The sequence below is a fragment of the Saccoglossus kowalevskii genome, chromosome 4 (genome assembly GCF_978046115.1).
Source record: "Saccoglossus kowalevskii chromosome 4, keSacKowa6.1, whole genome shotgun sequence".
In the NCBI taxonomy this organism is placed as follows: Eukaryota; Metazoa; Hemichordata; class Enteropneusta; family Harrimaniidae; genus Saccoglossus; species Saccoglossus kowalevskii.
The window spans coordinates 8,808,117-8,829,175 of NC_140644.1; the positions used below are offsets into that span (position 1 = coordinate 8,808,117).

Genomic DNA, 21,059 nt, shown 5'->3' on the forward strand with positions numbered 1-21,059 from the left:
TTATATATTTATTCCATAAATTTTATTTCCATTTTTGCATTATGATTTGATTAAGGGTGTTTACCGTGGCTATGTCTAATACGTACTGTATTGAGTGAGAATGATGAAATTAATAAAAAATGATCAGCGCCTACTTTCTTTGGTAGTATGGATGTTGACTAGAAAAATACAGTAACTATCTTTTCAGTTCACAACATGCTATAGTCACGATGATGGATAATACCCATTCAATACATATAAAATACATTGTATGTTCACATGAAATTGGAATGTCCGCTGCATATTTGGTGCTGGTCGGTGCAGATCTTGACATATTTTATAGAAGTGAATGAAATATAAATATATATGGTTGTCAAATAAGTTTATAAATCAAATCAACACCCAGCCATGAACAGATTGAGGCTCAACCGTTGATGATTTTCTTTTCTTCCAAATCACTTCCTGCAGTACTGTTGTGCTGCAGCATTCCTGTTATCAATGTCTCCATGTAGAATTACGTTGTATCCTTTGGTATATATCTTTCAATCTTTTTATCAAAAGCTTGCCAATAAGCGTCATCTTCTTCAAGAAGTGGTTTCGCTGTTGAAATCAACTGAGTAAAGTCCAGAACTCTGAATTGAGGTGGTGTGTCTTCTGTGATGTCACTTCCTGTTGATGCATCCTAAAAAAACCAATAAATGCCAACATGTGAATACAACAATTTTCTTTGTTAGAAGTTTCAATCTTCAGATCACTCCCAATTTTTTCTGAACATGTTCTAGATACCAATGATTTAAAAATAATTTATTGGAATGTTGTTTATGTTTTTTTTGGTTAACCATATGTAAATTTAAAAAGATAACAAACTTTATTTTTGTTGTGACAAATAGTAGAGATTAGATTAAATTAGATTTGGTTGATTGATTGATTGATTGACTGACTGACTGACTGACTGACACCAGATACCAGTGATTTAAAAATAATTTATTGGAATGTTGTTTATGTTTTTTTTGGTTAACCATATGTAAATTTAAAAAGATAACAAACTTTATTTTAGTTGTGACAAATAGTAGAGATTAGATTAAATTAGATGTGATTGATTGACTAACTGACTGACTGACTGACTGACTGACTGACTGACTGACTGACTGACTGACTGACTGAGTGAGTGAGTGAGTGAGTGAGTGAGTGAGTGAGTGAGTGAGTGAGTGACTGACTGAGTGACTGACTGACTGACTGACTGACTGACTGACTGACTGACTGACTGACTGACTTATTTATTTATTTATTTATTTATTTATTTATTTATTTATTTATTTATTTATTTATTTATTTATTTATTTATTTATTTATTTATTTATTTATTTATTTATTTATTTATTTATTTATTTATTTATTTATTTATTTATTTATTTAATAATAATTTTAACTAGATTCATTCTAGTTGTTAATAATTTCTTATTAACAAAAAAAAATCTTTTTACTTGATGCAAACACTATGTAATCTACCAATTTGCACAGGAACAAAGTTCATTATTATGATATAATGAATAGACACAGCTAACTTGGGGGAAATTGTGAAAAGTGAAAGTTCCATAAAAAAATTACGAGTAAAACTTTTCAAATGGAAAAAAACGGCTTCATGATTCCTCTCATAGCCTTAAAATTTTGAATTAAAAATTTGGTAATATATATATATACAATTGATGTCCCATTTGTTATTATTATTATTATTATTATGTTATTATTTTTGACTTCCAAATATTATTGCAGTCACAGAAAATTGCAATTTCAAAAGTATATACTGTAAACAATATTTATAAGTTAAGAATATTGTTTGTAATTACATTGGATAGACCATTTAATTAATGTCACTCAAACAACAATATTGTTTAGTGACATTCAATCACAATTAGGAACATAACAGATATCTCAAATTATTTTTGTATTGATGCCTTCAAAACAACAACTACAACGCTGTAAACAACCTTGCCCTCCTTCCCCCTACATTTTACAAAAACAATATACAACTACAACGCTGTAAACAACCTTGCCCTCCCTCCCCCTACATTTTACAAAAACAATATACAACTACAACGCTGTAAACAACCTTGCCCTCCCTCCCCCTACATTTTACAAAAACAATATACAACTACAACGCTGTAAACAACCTTGCCCTCCTTCCCCCTACATTTTACAAAAACAATATACAACTACAACGCTGTAAACAACCTTGCCCTCCCTCCCCCTACATTTTACAAAAACAATATACAACTACAACGCTGTAAACAACCTTGCCCTCCCTCCCCCTACATTTTACAAAAACAATATACAACTACAACGCTGTAAACAACCTTGCCCTCCTTCCCCCTACATTTTACAAAAACAATATACAACTACAACGCTGTAAACAACCTTGCCCTCCCTCCCCCTACATTTTACAAAAACAATATACAACTACAACGCTGTAAACAACCTTGCCCTCCTTCCCCCTACATTTTACAAAAACAATATACAACTACAACGCTGTAAACAACCTTGCCCTCCCTCCCCCTACATTTTACAAAAACAATATACAACTACAAGCAATATAAGCTTCTCATTCTGGATTACCTTTCAAAAGATCAATTCTCAACTTCTTTAGGACACACATACAAATGTTGTTACCATGGAAACAAACAACACAATTACTCTTATTTATCATTATTAAAAATAAGTTACCAGATTCACAGTTCACGTTCAAGGGTAAAATTGACGCTGCGTATATGGCATATATAAATAGTACTTTATTGATAAGTTGCAAAGAATACAGAATTATGGTTTGTGGACAAGTGACGGTATCCAGATTACTAAATTATGTGACTACAGATTTACAACTGATATGGGAGACATTAGGCATATTTTGATTAGGAGTGGTCAATGTCAGTTTGACCTTGTTATTGGAGGAATGAAAAATTCACTTGCTACTAAGCAGAGCTGGAACTACACTAAAGACTACAACAGGTCAGACTTAAGTGTTTCTAAGATATGTTTTATTAAGTTGAAGAACTTAATTACATGATTTGCATACTGTATTAACATGCAAAAACCAAATTACCACCTATATAATGAATTTCTTGATATAATGAACAGATTTCAAGTTTCTCACTCAAAAAAAAACCCCAAAGTATAATGTGCTTTATTATATATAAATAACACTTAAATTAATTAAACAAACTAATTATATGTCCCCCAAAGAGGTCATTATAACAAGGTTACAGTGTATTGCATTTATTATATACTAGATTATCAAATTACAACTTTTCATAGATACCTCTATCATGTAAGCGCTACTAAATACAGTAATTTCATGTGAGTATATTTCAACACATTAAGACAAAATCAAATGTCCAACTATCTATAAATTAGTAAATACTTCTGATGATTTTTTGTTTTTGTTTTTAATTTAAAAAATTGCCTTGAAAATCAATTCATTTTTACTAGTGTTTTGAGAAAAAACAATAATTTTTTATTGACTTTTCATCTTACCTGATGGTTATCCTTACATGGCGACAGTGTATTCTGTAACGCCACGGCAACGCAATGCTTGTCATCAAGCTTGGTCTCTTGGAAATGCCAATTGTGGTGTAATGCACCATCTACGTACACAGCAGTATCATGACTGGTCACATTTACCCCAAGTTCTTCGGTTTGAAGGTGAAATTCTAACCTCAGTAGGTCATATCCCAACCCAATCCCAATGGCCTTAATGTAGCTTTCCTTCAGACACTGGATAACAGAAAAAAAAAATGAATAAGCCTAAATGATAAAAGAGGGTACATATTCTGGTCCCGGACATCATAAAAATACTATTTTATAGCTATATATTTGAAAAAAAAAATAACTTATTTTGCCAAAAATAGCATGCAAAATATAAAGTACTGTAGAATACTTTATTTTCGCTTGGAATTTATTTTCGCTGAACGGATGATTCCCTGAAAATAAAATCCAGTGAATATACTTTTTTTCCTATATTTCACATTAAACTCATCAAAAATTAGTGAAAATAAATTCCATACAAAACGCTCAAAAAGTCTTTTCAGGGAAAATTAATTTCAGCGAAAATAAAGTATTCCACAGTATGCAGTTACCATGGAAATTATAAATTACATTTGGTCTAGTAAATACTTTGTGTCATTCTGTGCAATGGTTGAATTTGTTCATTTGCGTTTTCATAAACTGTATACTGTATTTGCTTTATTGAAAGCACATGTTAGAGATATGTGAATGGTCAAAATATGTCAATTTGGGGTTACTGTGACTTCACTGATGTTCAGTGAAAAAGATTTTGCAGTCTGCCCTTCTTTCTGGGTTACTGGTAATTTAGAAATGCATATGTAACACGAATATCACCTTGAACACCAGCACTGTAGTATAACTTGTAGCCAGCTAAGTGAGATATAAGAATACTGATGAGAAATGACGAGTGACATTACTGACATTACACTGCATCCCCTGCTTTCATATTATTAAGCTAATGGTAACTGGTAACACTGCATCTCCTGCTTGCATATTAATGAGCTAATGATAATTGCTAGCACTGCATCTCCTGATTGCATATTAATGAGCTAATGGTAACTGCTAACACTGCATCTTCTGATTGCATATTAATGAGCTAAGAGTAACTGCTAAAACTGCATCTGCTGCTTGCATATTAATGAGCTAAGAGTAACTGCTAAAACTGCATCTGCTGCTTGCATATTAATGAGGTAAAGGTAACTGCCAACACTGCATCTCCTGCTTGCATATTAATGAGCTAATGGTAACTGCCAACACTGCATCTCCTGCTTGCATATTAATGAGCTAATGGTAACTGTCAACACTGCATCTCCTGCTTGCATATTAATGAGCTAATGGTAACTGCCAACACTGCATCTCCTGCTTGCATATTAACGAGCTAATAGTAACTGTTAACACTGCATCTCCTGCTTGCATATTAATGAGCTAACGGTAACAGCCAACACTGCATCTCCTGCTTGCATACTAATGAGCTAATGGTAACTGCTAACACTGCATATCCTGCTTGCATAATAATGAGCTAATGGTAACTGCCAACACTGCATCTCCTGCTTGCATATTAATAAGCTAACTGTTAACACTGCATCTCCTGCTTGCATATTAATGAGCTAATAGTAATTGTTAATACTGCATCTCCAGCTTGCATATTAATGAGCTAATAATAACTGTTAACACTGCATCTACCACTTTCATATTAATGAGCTGATGGTTATTGCTAACATTGCACCTCCTGCTTGCATGTTAATGAGCTAATAGTAACTGTTAACATTACATCTTCTGTTTGCATATAATGAGCTAATTGTAACTGCTAACACTGCATCATCTGATTGCATATTAATGAGCTAATGGTCATTACTAACATTGCATCTCCTGCTTGCATATTAATAAGCGAATAGTAACTGTTAACACTGCATCCCTTGCTTGAATATCAATGAGCTGATGGTAACTGCTAACACAGCATCTCAGTGGCATCACTTTCTACTTCCACACACTACTGTGCAGGGTGTAAACAAAGACACAAAGCATCGCCTTGGTACATGTGTGTATGACAAGTGTTCCTACAGTCAGCATGTACAAGAAACAGTCAGTTACGTTTGCACCAGAAAACACAGACAACCCAGAACGTTTCTACAATACAAAACATCCAAGTTAATGCTCCAATAGTTTCAGAAAAGAAAGTGTCTTTGCATGTGTAACTATGGTTACTCACCCAATGCCTGTAAAACATTTCAAGTTGTTTCCATTCAGTTCTTGGTCTCTTAATGGTTTTCCACTCGTGTTCAGTAAACTGTTTTCTCATGGTATGGAAGAAATCAGGCACATTTGTCCAATCTGAAAATGCAGAACACATTGTGTATCAAGATTGTTGTTTTGGTTTCTGAAATGAATGTGTATCAATAAACAAAAAGTTAACATTTGAATGTATGGCTGCATGGTAATAATAATAAATATTATAAGCTTTCAGCCAATAGCTTCCTGCTAATAGCTTACTGCTTGTGATTTATGCTAACAGACCCGTGATAATAGCTTCTTGCTAATAGCTCCATGCTTATAGATTTAGCTAACAGATCCCTACTAATAACTTCCTGCTTATAGATTTAGCTAACAGATCCCTGCTAATAACTTCCTGCTTATAGATTTAGCTAACAGATCCCTGCTAATAACTTCCTGCTTATAGATTTAGCTAATAGCTCCCTGCTAATAACTTCCTGCTTATAGATTTAGCTAACAGATCCCTGCTAATAACTTCCTGCATATAGATTTAGCTAACAGAGCCCTGCTAATAACTTCCTGCTTATAGATTTAGCTAACAGAGTCCTGCTTATAGATTTAGCTAACAGATCCCTGCTAATAACTTCCTGCTTATAGATTTAGCTAACATATCCCTGCTAATAACTTCCTGCTTATAGATTTAGCTAACAGATCCCTGCTAATAACTTCCTGCTTATAGATTTAGCTAACAGATCCCTGCTAATAACTTCCTGCTTATAGATTTAGCTAACAGATCCCTGCTAATAACTTCCTGCTTATAGATTTAGCTAACAGATCCCTGCTAATAACTTCCTGCTTATAGATTTAGCTAACAGATCCCTGCTAATAACTTCCTGCTTATAGATTTAGCTAACAGATCCCTGCTAATAACTTCCTGCTTATAGATTTAGCTAACAGATCCCTACTAATAACTTCCTGCTTATGGATTTAGCTAACAGATCCCTGCTAATAACTTCCTGCTTATAGATTTAGCTAACAGATCCCTGCTAATAACTTCCTGCTTATAGATTTAGCTAACAGATCCCTGCTAATAACTTCCTGCTTATAGATTTAGCTAACAGATCCCTGCTAATAACTTCCTGCTTATGGATTTAGCTAACAGATCCCTGCTAATAACTTCCTGCTTATAGATTTAGCTAACAGATCCCTGCTAATAACTTCCTGCTTATAGATTTAGCTAACAGATCCCTGCTAATAACTTCCTGCTTATAGATTTAGCTAACAGATCCCTGCTAATAACTTCCTGCTTATGGATTTAGCTAACAGATCCCTGCTAATAACTTCCTGCTTATAGATTTAGCTAACAGATCCCTGCTAATAACTTCCTGCTTATAGATTTAGCTAACAGACCCCTGCTTATAGATTTCTGCAAATAGACTACTGCTAATAGCTTCCTACTAATAATACAAATGCTCAAATAAATATGCAGCAAATTCAAATTACCTGTCTTCCTAAGCAAATAGAAAATATTATATTAATGCTTTTCTATCATATCCACAATATTAAGCTATACGCATCAGGAACAAATTCACGTCCAGCGGGTTTCATCCTCCTCCACTAATGGAATCAAACAAAAAAACAAAAAAACTTACTTGGCTGTTCTACTTTCATTACATCTACCCCAACCTGTAGTGCGGGTTCCGCTGCAATCACAGAATAGTCACCTTGATGGGAGACATTGAAATTGAAATTTGGCAAGTGTTTTGGAACTGTGTTTAAAAGGAATGGTTTTCCTTTATCAGTTCTGGCTAATTTGACCTCATTCCACGGAATCTGTAAGGTGTCGCTCACAACTTTTCGTAGCAATAACCTGCCTGCCTGTAAAAAAAAAACGAATACCATTAGAGGGCAATATATAAATCACATATTGAAAACTCACCTGAGTAGTGAAAGTGCTGTGAAACGTTTTATTTTCACAAATATCAATTTTTGACATTTCATAATTTTAGGGCATTCAAGAAAACTTTTCGGTTACTTCTACATATGCTGTCTTTTACGTTTACAGAGCCTGAACTTGAGATTTGAGTGGGTACCCAATTACAAGGCAAAACTTGATCACAGAGCAAATTAGTGTTTAGGAACAGTATGGAGAAAATCTGTATTTTTCGAAGGACACTAGAGCAATCTTTCATGGGCATTGAGGCAACTGCCTCCATAACCACTGTGAAATTCAAGCCCAGCATTTGACCTTTAATTAAAATCTGTAACTGACAAGAAATTATGTCAAATTAGCCCAAATTTAACAGAAAAAAAATTCATAAAAATGTGAAAATGATACTCCACAATTTTGGCAGTAAAATCATGACTTTCCAGGACTTACAGTCTACAGTTTATTGACATCTTTGAACAATAAAAATGTTTCCCTGCAAGACTAACTGTTGTAAGCAGCTCTTGTCTTGGTTTACATGTCATCAAATTGGTCTGAATTTTGCACACAGTATGCATTGCCATACTGATATAGTTGCTGAGTATTCAGAATTGGGCATTTAATTACGTAATGCATAGTATATGGTCATAAATAATGTACTTAACTGCAAATTCGTCTTAAATATAATAGTAATAGAAAAATGCAAATTGTATAATTTCAGTTTTATCTTCATTTCCATCTTGTAATTACAACCGCAGACAAACTTGGAAGTATGACAACAATAATTTGGCAATGTGACAAGGTGTCTTAAACATACAAGGATAATATAACATGACAAGTTTCATAAATCATAGTCTGCGAATACTCAAAGAGGCTTGAGGTGAAACACACATAGTGATTAAAAAGTGTACTTCGGTCCAGACAAAATTAAGACATTTCTGGTTAAATGGTTGTAAGCTAGAGTTGTTTTTTTAAATAATTTTCATGAAAATTTGATTATCTTTTTTTGTTGTAAATTTGTTCTAAAATCTGTTACCCAGAAACATGATTACTTGGTAACATGATTATTAGTATTTTGACTGACGCACATTGTGCCCAGAAACATGAATACTACTTTTTTTAACTGACGCACACGGTGCCCAGAAACATGAATACTAATTTTTTTAACCAACGCACACAGTGCCCAGAAACATAAATACTAGTATTTTTAACTGACACACACGGTGCCTAGAAACATGAATACTAGTATTTTTAACTGACACACACGGTGCCTAGAAACATGAATACTAGTATTTTTAACTGACACACGCGGTGCCTAGAAACATAAATACTAGTATTTTTAACTGACACACACGGTGCCTAGAAACATGAATACTAGTATTTTTAACTGACACACGCGGTGCCTAGAAACATGAATACTAGTATTTTTAACTGACACACGCGGTGCCTAGAAACATGAATACTAGTATTTTTAACTGACACACACGGTGCCTAGAAACATGAATACTAGTATTTTTAACTGACACACATTATGGTGACAAAAGTTGCCTTTGAAGACATTTTACAACATTGTACATTCACTAACCATTGCTGCTTTGCCATCTTTTGTAAAAACAAATTTACCAATTCTTTCCTTTTCTTCTGACTGGATGCACTGTGCCGCTAACAACCATTCAGATCTTGACGGTTTCCAACAACCGAACTTGAACGCCAAACGAACACTCTCCATTGTGAATGTACAAAACTGTCTAAATTATAGAAGATGGTTGATAGTAAAAATCATAAAATCTATCAAAAATATCAAGATTTAACCTATTGATTATAGAAAAAGAGCACTTTATATACACATGTATATAAACAAAGGATGGGACATATTAACATACATATTTAGCTAAGAAGATAAATAGATGATAATCCTATTTTTAAAAGCTGTCACATTTTTGATGAAACAATACAAAATAAAAACATTTTTACATCTAACATCCACCTGAGAAAAAAAATACTGACACCTCAAAACTATAGTGAAGAAAACCCTATTTTGGGTAACACCTAAACATGTACCGTTTTGCTGGGTTGTTCGATGGGTTAACAAAATTTATTACTTTACAACTGTAATTATTAATTTTATGTGCTCTATTTTGTTCCTTTCGTGAAAGTGAATGAGCGCATACGTATCCATAGAGGTTGACAGCAATACACTTTTCACAGAAATAAACATTATCTTCAAATTAGACGATTTCTATCAATTAGTGTTCAATATAGTGCTTTATTTTTGAAAAATATATGTTCTATGTGTGAACAAATTAAAGTTAATATTGGAAAAAGTCAAAGGAGAGTTTAAGCTATTTTTCATTGCATGGAAAAAAAAACCCACAGCGGTTAATTCTTTTGTGGGGGATGGGGGTACCCACCCACCATCGAAACCTAAATATGTCTCCCGATCTGGTGAATTTGAGATAATCTCCATTTCGGGGGCAAGATGCCTTGTATCCCTCCACGACGACCTGAATAATATCTCAGGCTTGATAGTCGCAAACCTGGGGCCGCGAAATCATGGTGGTGAAACCACGGCAGAGGTCCATCAGCATCATCAGCATCATCACGAGGTGTCGAAACGCCCACGATGTTACATACAATGTAAGGATGGAGGTAAAATAAAACAAGAATGGATAACCAAAGGGCATGAGACTTACATATAGTTCTTATAATTCACTAGAGAACATGATGTAGTGCTAGATCGTCAGCCAGCGTGAATCATCAATGTTGACACAGGCTATCTAGAATACAATGTTTACTTCAACATTTTCAGTTAAATCACATAAGTAAGTAATTCAAAATTTGCTCCCTCACAGCTTTCGGGACACGAACCCGGAAGTAAAATTCTCACACGGAGCTGCCATATTGGTTAAAATGCGCATGTGCACAGTCTGTGCCCTCATTGGCCTAATGTTTCGTGGGATAGCGGTGATCAGAACGAACTTCAAGTTTCTTAAATCCTCCTGTGAGCGTGTATGTTTGTTTTTGTTTTCTTCATAAAAATACTATAAAAATAATGTCATTATGCAAATTGGACAATTAAACATGTTATTTTTTTAAATAACAACCCAATGATCCCAGATTACACTAAAAGCTGCAAATTTATTCAAAAGTTGTAATGATTGTAGTTTACCAACCGCATGAACCAACACAGTGAGTTCGAAAGCATGTGAAGACAAGATACGTGTTCTCCGTACAAAAAAATGCTAAAAATTCTAATGACGGCTGCCCTCTACGATGACTCGTCGATATTGCCAAGTCTTTTCACCGATTTTCTAAAATATTACGAGTACGATAATAATGTCGCCAAGTTGTTACTAAACAATAACTGTGCTTGTCATGAGAACTAGTATGTCCGTCTTTTATGTGCAATAGTTTAATAATACTCACTACCAATGGCTCGAAACCAATCACAATAGTAGTCAAAGATACACCAGAAAACAATGTTCACGCATTTTTTAAATTAAGCACATTTAACTGCCATTTAATCCCGAAGGGAATACATAATTAATGGCAGTTACCTTCGTCACGACGAAAACGTGCAAGTGTGCATAGAATTTTGCTGGTTGTGCATAATAATAAAGTCCCTCTCCACGCGAGGATTTGGAGAGAGGCGCGCCCCCTTCAGCCCGCCAAAAAAAAAGAAAATTGGCAAATCAATTAACAAACCCAGCCCTACGGAGGTCTACATCGACCACGTCAATAGGAGCGCCCATCCACCCTTACCGAATTTCTGGATCCTCCAGTGCTCGCGTATTTGGTACACTGTGACCCTTGGTAGTACCGTGACGTCATCGTTCAATGTGGTCCTCTATGTAACACTCACACTTACTATAACCATATTAGGTATGTCAATATACAACATCAAAGACGTGTTAGTTGTTACATGGAAGGTAGTACCTTACCACCGTCTTACATAGTCTATGACAATGTCCATAACAAACTGTTCATACGTCAGACCCTATCAAAGCGACGCAGTCGTCGCGCCGAGTTGTTGAAGTTTATAACGCCAAGTAAATTTCGAATGTGCGCCGCGTGACGACCGTCTGTAAGGCTTTAGGGAATGACGCGCTTAACAAATAAAAATGCAGAACATTTTGATGCACGGATAATCCTTGATATTTTTAAAATAGACAGTTTGTCGTTTTAAATATTCGGGAAATTTCTTTGTCAAAAGTGTGTGTGACCATCCATGAGACAGGTCCCTCTGAAAATACGTATTGGACAAAGTCTCTCCGCTGTGCCCCGGAGTCACAGTTCCTCTATAACGTCCGAAACCACGTGATGTGACGACAGCAAGTCTCGCGAGGGCGCACCTATTTCGTACCATACTTAATTCTTCCGACCCATACTACCGTCTGTCATTCGGAATTTCAAAACATTCACCAAGAATGTGCACTGACGTATTTTATCACATCTCGGCTAATTCGTTGGCACATAAAATAAATGAACAAAGTTAAGCTTTACAGTGCAGATAGTTGTGGTTGGAATAAACGATATACATGTATACATAGAGAAAATACACAGAAATCGCATTGCTATACAACAATGTTCGTAATGAGCTGTAAATTTGAAATTAATCCAAGAAAGATTGGTATGTCTTATTATTTGAATGTTTATGTCGCTAGTTCATATGTGTGATTACAATGCATTTTTCGATTACGGTGGAGCACGCATGATATTTGTAAGCGAAGTAAAGACGAGTCAGAGTGTCGGTGATGCCTGCTAATCTGACGAGTCTTAAGTAACGTGAGAACAACCGTCTGAGTGACCGGCGCGGTCTTCACGTAGCATTGACAACAGATATGCGAGTAGAATGATATTGTAAACACACGTGTGTGATCTGGCCGTCGCGCGGTGCTATCTTTTTAGTCGGAAACACCACGCGTAAGTAGCCGACTGTGTTACTAATATACTCTATCTCAGAAACAAAAAAAAATGCATCAACTTCAGACTGGGAACTCTTAATCATAATTATATTCTCGTGAGACCGACTTTGTTGCCGCCTTGCACGGTTCGAAGTTGTTTAAAACCTCCTTGGATCTGTACACCACTATAAATTGACCCCGATCGCCTCGGCAAACTGAACTGATTAACCTGGTTAAAATTGCAAACTGTTTAAGTGGCTATCACGAAAGTACTTTAATATTGCTAATAAAACTAACAGTTTTCCCAGGCTTGTTAGGAAATATAAACTTTTTACTGTCTGATATTCTGACATTTCGCCGGAAACCCTTTCGACATATCGTATCGGTATGTTAGTGAATGCCGATAGCCGGCCAAAGCAGGGTGTTTCGATGTCTCCTTCCGCTGTCAATTGCGTGAAAGGGTGTGAATTATCATTCGCAGTTTACACCATTTCTCGCATTAAGTGAAGGGTTTCTTCCGTCTATTTGGCGAAGAGTTGCCTCGTATTGCCTATAGAATAATACTAGATGCGCAATATTGGTATATATATATATATAGTTGGTACAGCCTACTCGACCCTTTTCTCGCGACGAAATTAGGCCAAAAGTATATATCCACCGAACAAAGTGACTGCGAACCTAAAAAATATCGCCACCCCTCATTTGGAATTTAAACCACACGTCGAAAACAGTACGCATTTGGTTGATTGAATCCGTCCCTTTGCGAGGTTAGAATAGTGACGAATTCATTGGTTGAGTTCACGTCCATGTCCACGTGGTGTTCTAGTTGCATCGTGCGACACAAGTATGTTCCGTCTGTGGACGGATTGGTATTATTATGCATATATTAGAAATTTAATTTTGTAAATCAAAATGTATTTATTTTTTATCCCCAGCAATCTTAATACCACTAACAACATTGAAAAGTACAGCGTTTATCGAAGGAACGAAGTCGAGTTTGTCATCACTGTTTTCGGCATAACAAGCTTACGTGACCCATGGGACGCGGCGTCGTAGGATAAACAAAAGAGTGAGATCTCATCTAGCTCTGTGTTCTCACAGCTTTCATTTCGATCGGCGTAAATCAACTCAAAAATAAAAAAATTTCATCAAACCCATGCGTTAGAACACCGCCACACGCTTTTAAAAAAACGAGACAGCATGGCGGGAGCTGGAGCCAAGAGACAGGGGTGTTTGTCGACTTTCCACTTACACTCCAGAACTGACGAGTGACGATAAAACCACGCAACCACTTTAATACATTATATATATTGCTATGTTTGCGTTACTAATATAAACATTATTCTAGCGAGTCGAGAATTAAAGTGATCGTCTTTCCCTAGCGTTTAACCTTTGCAACACTGGATTGACATACAACTGGATGACGAATATACCCACGACGAATGACGTCATTTCTGATTACAAACTGTGAAATCTTTCGAGTTGTGGGATTTTATTTTTTAAGAAAAAAGAAGTTATTTTCACCGCTCCTATTTTGTTTGCATCACTGTCACTGACATATTCCCTGCAAATTAATCTTAATTAAATATAGAAAAGGTAATTAGAATTCAAGTCGGAACTGTATTTTTTAATGATCTCTAATCAAGAATTGGTATTCTAGAAGAGCGATGACGCGTCAGGTAAACTGACGACCAATTCACATGTGATTTCATGGGTGGATGCGAGCATATTCTAGATGAACGACTTTTCAATGATTTAATCGATTTCTAACACTAGATATCCGCCACGAGGGGGCGTGTACCACACCTTACGTGATATATAGTGGATATATCGCCCACGGTTCCCTTGCGGTTGAATGAGTACACATCCACTGGGTGGTGTTCCCGTAAAGCAATACTTTCACCCAGTTTCATTATCATTATTGATAGAGAGGTTACGGCGCGTATCCGTAGTTTACTCGGGGACCGATGCTTAACTGTCAAACTGTTTGTTTAAGGCGGAACGAGACAATAAATCACATAGTTTAATCGCAAAGCCGGGGTCGGCGATTTGGATTCCCTGGACAGCGAGGCGTCTTCCCAACCGCTCTCATTGGCACATTGTTTTGTGGTATCGTGTTTCCAGTGTTGTCTGAGGCAGCTTCGTCAAAGGGGAATCGTGATCAGGTTATGCAAACTATCGGGGAGATAAACTTTTTTTTATTCACTAACATTAACAAATAGAATGCGAATTGTCAGAATCAGTGACTGTGTGGGAGAAGTTATTGGGACTTGAAATGGACAGACTTCTAAATAATCCTCACACATGCCACCACTCTGTTAAAGAAACCAACACGTCTCTTATTGTTGACATATTTTCATTTTCATTTATTTTGTTCATATAGAGCAGGGACACCCCACCCCTCCAAACTTCGGCCTGTACGTCCCGTTAGGTCAACACCGTGACGTGTCATTGCATTTGTCCGTGATTGGTGTTTATTTTCGAGGCGAAGTCACGCGGAAACTAACAAACCATTGTGTTTTGACGCCTCCGTTAATGTGGGCTCAGATTGCCGAGAGTTATCCATTATTCGGGGTGCCTTCCAATAATGTTAATTTTAGTATCAGTGACTAAAGAGGAATGATACATTACTATTCCATTGGCGCGAGATGTGACAGCGCTCGTTTATCTTATGGGTGATAGGATATCGAGGAATGATTTCCGCGGGGAAATGTTCCAAGTCAGTGAATCTACTGTGCTTTGCTCTATCTTTGCTGTCTTGTAGATTTTATATATATAACGAAGTGACACGTGTTGTTTTCTCACGAGAATTATGGTACAAATTTGTGTAAATTTCAAAATTGTTTTGGGGGAAAAGATTTAAAAGTCGTTGGTAATAATAAGAAATATTATAGGGAAATTCAAGGTGAAAACTGTTGACAATGGTGGTTAGAAGGGTAAACTTGATAATGCCACGCCGGAACTACATTTTTCGAGAGCTACTGATCAATTGATGCATGGGTGAAATCAGAAATTTACTTCAAATTAAAATGTGTAAATTACTTACTGTAGTTTCGCCGACATTTATTTTTATTTAGTATTTCCGACCACGTGCCCTTTAAAAAGCCTGATTAGGGTCGAATCGAAGATTATTATCATTTTTTTTTATACTTTCATTGTTATTGGTTCATGAGATATCAGCAATGAAGAAGACGAAGAAACGGGATGCCCGAACAGTTTGTCGATAGACAAAAGCTTAAAATCTTTGTTATAGCGATGGTTTCTAAGATGGGAACATTCGCTTTGATCTCAGACAACTAATAAACGATATGATATGAATACTACCATTGTTGAAAATGATGTGAGAATGGGTGCATACTTCGTATTCGGCTTGAAGACGAACGCCCAGATCCATATTGTACCATAGTGTTCCGTGTTTGTTACAAGAACACACCGTGTATTTGTGGAGTGGGGTACAGTACATCCATCAATTAAGAACATTACCGACTTATTTTTCTTGCGCTTAAATAGGATTTTCCTGTAGAACTAAGACAACCAACCAACTGTAGATAAAGCCCACCCCTCCCTCTCAGTAAACGAGATCAGTGCATATACTCGCGGGTGGTGTTACTTACAAATGATAATACTATTCAATGTGAATTTTCTTTTTTTGAATTTCACTTGTTCGATAGACTTGATTGTATTTAATATCCAAATATGTAAATTAAACATCATGTACACGTGAACAATATACAAACCATGTCAATCGTCAGATTATACACGATCACCTCAATTGACCTCCAGGGGACTTGTTTCACTCCAAGGTACCAGAAATAAGCAACAAGTTTAAATTACCAACAAAACTCTTCATATTTACTGGGTCATAACTTTGTGTAATTTTTTTCAATCATTTACTTGGTATGAAATACAATATATGGTTACATGGTCGTTTGGTATTCTTGTCAGTAACAAGGTCTCTGAATATGGTATTCTGTTCGGGATCAATCGCCTCGCTTTCACCTGTTGGCATGGCGACCGTTGAGTGATTAACATATCGGAAAGAAATGCAGTTATGTTATCTAATTCGATTGGGTTTCAACTCAATTACGAGCTGAAAATTGATGCATAGGTATGCCAAGATACTAGAAGACGATGACATGTAAGAAACGTGCTCATTTAAGTTCCACGGCGCTGGAAGGAATAATAACAAATGCGTTACGTCACACTTCTAACTATTTATTTATTTATCGGTGATAGATATAATTAGGTTAATCCATAGATAATAGAGGTAACAAATTAAGAAAAAAATCTCTAACTCTACCTCCATGTATAAACCCAATTGGTAAAATAACTTCCAAGTTCAAAACAAAAGTTCTAGAAAACGGAAACCAAAATTTGCAACGTTCGATTATTGTTCCTAACTTTGAAGGTTGACTTTGAGAAAATCAACTATGACGGATAAGTGAAACGGTATATTTCACAGTTACAGCTGCGAATATCATCTCCTCAACGCCACCTACCAGGCCGTCTACAATGAAATGTGTCTGAAGCGAACATGGAATTTTTCTTCTTGTCTCGACACGTGTTCCACTCCACTGGGAGAAGATCATTTTCAAACCGATTCAAGGGGGGAAACGGTTAGAAGGAAAATTATTTCAAATAGATCATTTGCACACCGATTCTGGAAAAGACGAATTGAAGAAAACTTATTTGAATCATTTGTCAGTCGATTCTTGTCGGAATTTTTAAAACAGGTCTGAAAATCTAAACTTGTTCTGAATGGATGGGGGAACACTCGACAAACTCGTAGATTATGTTTCACGTGTTTGAGTCAAGTGGCCTGATCAACGGCACTTTTCTTACTGATTGTATCGCAACGGGTATCTGAGAAAAAAACAACAACAACGGCATAATCACAATTTGAAGTGACCATGAATAACGGAATTACGCTCTTATATGTTTAACTACACACAACTCACAATATGCGTTGTTATAACCTTTCGGTCACTGAGGATACGAGCCAAGTGAACCTAATGCTAAAGGTATTACAGGTACCTTGGATCGAGTGATTGAGGCGCGCGGACGGTACGTACTTCAGGTCCGTGCCCCGACAACCAATATGAATTACCCCCCCCCCTTTGATTGAGGCGCACGGACGGTACCTACTTCATACCTGTGCCCCTATCCCGACAACGAAAATGAATGCCCCCTCCCCGTTTTTTTTTTTTACAAAATCACACACAGATGCAGATTCACCTGCCTCATCTATATTTAACACTTGTGTTCATACCAGAAATATTGATTTTTGATATGCATGAAATGTTTTTTTTTATTTCTTGTTCGTCGATGTAGAGCGATACTGTTATAAAACCATGATAACACATATAGCTGCATTAGCGCACATTTCTCTCACGTGACTAGTTCGCCAGAGGTGCCAAATGCACCAGACTATGGAGACTTATGACATGTATGGTGCCTACCACCAAGTCGTTATGATAAGTCACAAATGGTGTCGCAAGTCGCAGTGTAATACTAATCCGGTAAAAAAAATATAATATTATTCTATCTTATCGTATACAGTATATGAATGAGTTCGTTTCTACCACGATATACCGTACCGTAACAGTTGAATGTATAACCATTGATATTAATCAACATATATTATAGTTATTGTCGCTATACAGCGCGCGTTCGTGTAAACAAACAATGTATTTTAAACGCGTCGTATAAGTCGCGTGAGTCCCACGTCGACCAGGACACGTTGCAATGACACTTTAATTAACGTTTACCAAGCTTCAGTAGCGAACGTTATACCGCAGCACAGTCAGAGGGACTGTGACCGCAGAGACTTCGTGTTCACGTATGCAAGTGTGTACACGGGGTAGAACCATTGTATCTTTCTATAAAAAATGTTCACAATAGTAGTAGGTTAATGCACAGTTGAAACATGGTTACTGTAGGGGATGTTTCCCATAATACTAGACACTTTATAAACAATATACGTTTGGGTATTACACAATTTATCACAGGATTATACTCGGTGTCATTGATTCACCAACCCTTTCTGCAAAATTATTGTGATTGCCTTTTTATTGACATTTTTAAATGCATAATTACAATTACAATGACTAAATGTGATTATTTTACTGAGTAGAATTTTGGGGTGGTGAACGCCTTGAAATTGCCGTGGAAGTATCGTTAATCTATCGTCCAGATGCAAGATGCACATCTCTAAAATCTTAGTTCATCTTTAGTTTTCTTATCAATTTTAGAACTTTATTTGAAGTGTTTTCGCGGAATGACGTCACACGGTATCGACGGAGCAGGATACACACCGTCCCTGTTCACGAGGGGTTTAGAGTACATGCTTCAGTAGAGCGTGACGTCATTCCGCATTCAGGGGCATGTTCAATTCATGACACCGTGGCCTCTCAACGATTGGAGTCAATTTTATTGTCTCATTTGCATATCATAACGATGATGGATAGTTACGGGACGAGATTTCTGCTCTTTTATCTTCTAGTGCCGCGTATTTCGATCGAGTTCCTGGCGCCATCAATACATTTACATAATAAATACACCAAACTTTTTTTATTTTCACAGAGCCATGAAACCTTTGACCAAGGCCTAACATGTTTGGCAAATATAACGATACTAGTACAATGCGCCACGACGTGAATGGTGGTATTGCGCATGCGTCGAAGTATTGGCGTCAGTGTCGTCTATTAGATATTAGTCTTGCAACTGTGTATAATAAGCATAATATAGTCTAACTTTTGCGTTTGTCGAAAGTTCTCTATAGTTCATGTTCTTCGATAATATAATTTCTATTTTGACAATGTTGACAGATTTTTAGTATATTTATGCTATATCAATGACAGTAAAAGGTTACCTAATAACAATTTTGATGTCAAATTTTATCCAACAACATTTGATTGTTCGATTTTTACGATAATTTCGGATTACCCGTGGATGTTGTTAACTGCGAATATTCGTGAACACTTTAAATGTAGATTCAGGTGTTCAAACGAGATATTGTAATTCGCAATTGGGGCGCTCTTTTGTACTGTCATATCTACTATGCGCAAAGCCGATATTCTGTAAATCACATGGGCATTTTTGCGGCATTTTTGTCTGTATCTACCACGACCTCATAAAAATAATGACGGTGTTAGCTGCCTAATTAAAGTGATTTGACCACTATTGTTCATTTAAAATTGACATACGCCATAAACATGACAAATGCATGACAACGGTGCCCATGTACCCAAGCAATTCGTTTCATTGGTTGTAAGCTCAAGCTGAAACCACGGAAGGGTTTCGTCTGATGTAGGGTTAGTGGCAATATAAATGACATACGTTCCACGTCATGATGGGCTTCATTCGAAATACGTTTGAATATAGGTATTTGGTACCAAGCGAGGCGAGTGTTCACTGGAACAAATGTGCCTGGATTTATAACTTTTAACTACTATTTTACTTGTCAAGGATAGAATTCTTTCTCAGGGAGCATACGTACCTAGGATGCCAATAGTCGGGCAGCCATGTCTATCATTATTACGTCAAACACACGCCCTTGTCAAAATCAAACATCAAAGATTCCGAAAGTAGCTGTCTAGTTTAATTATTCAAAAAAAAAAACATTGTGAGTTAGTGACAATTTTCAAACATCTTTCATCTTCAAGTTGCCCTCACCTCCCCGGATTAAATACCTCCACCGAGTCGTCCGAACATTCAACACTCATGGCGAAACATTTTCAGAAATCATACAGCCCACCACATGATTTATGATATGTTTTATTAGTTCATAAAGTAATCATTAAATAATGGCCAAATATGGCGTTTATGGCGACATTTCATACCAGGTTTTAAAATAAAACCAACCCATGCATGTAAAATGGTCTCTGACAAAATGGAACAAAATGTCCGACAGTCTTCCATATTGAATCACTTAACAAATTGTGTACCTTGTTACTGTACAAAATTTCTTCTTTAAGAAAACTTCTAGCTGAAAACTAAGTGAAGAACATTTTCTACCATCTCCCCACGGGAAGTTTCGAATTACCAACCAAGGGTTCTAATGTCAGATAATGGTATTGACAGAACGACGGACGGATATACATGGGGACTAAGCCAGGTAATATTTGATTTGTTTAAAAAAAACATTACGCAAACCAACAATTCAAAGTATAATGCCAGGCGACGAGATAGCGTCTTGAGCCACAAGGTCTACCGACTGAACAGACTTGTTGGGTAGCTGGGTCATAGTGAGAGTGATATATGAATCAATAGACAATGATTCAATCGTTTACAAAAAATAGCGCGTTGAGTTTCGTGGAAACAAAATGAATTCTACACGCGTTCCATATACGTTCGTGACGCTTTAATTAAATTATGCAAATTAGTACGTAACTTCTTACATAAACCGCGTACATTGTAAAGGGATATAGACCATGGCTATATTTCCATGCACACGCTAGGCACACACTATTAGTGACAAG

At 36.4% G+C, this 21,059-nt stretch overlaps 1 protein-coding gene across 2 annotated transcripts; it reads right to left on the bottom strand.

Moving 5' to 3' along the window:
• LOC100379009 (L-aminoadipate-semialdehyde dehydrogenase-phosphopantetheinyl transferase-like) lies at positions 1-10,582 on the bottom strand. Of its 2 annotated transcripts, none has more exons than XM_085498473.1 (6): positions 10,369-10,582; positions 9,261-9,419; positions 7,401-7,626; positions 5,747-5,868; positions 3,508-3,747; positions 1-661 (listed from the first exon to the last, which is right to left on the bottom strand). In XM_085498473.1, exons 2-6 carry the CDS (start codon positions 9,402-9,404, stop codon positions 494-496), a joined length of 900 nt encoding a protein of 299 aa, XP_085354599.1. In that variant the 5' UTR covers positions 9,405-9,419; positions 10,369-10,582; the 3' UTR covers positions 1-493. The 2 variants fall into 2 exon arrangements, with proteins under 2 accessions (XP_085354599.1, XP_006814968.2); XM_006814905.3 differs by having other exon boundaries at positions 9,261-9,423.
• Between the last annotated feature and the right edge of the window lie 10,477 nt (positions 10,583-21,059).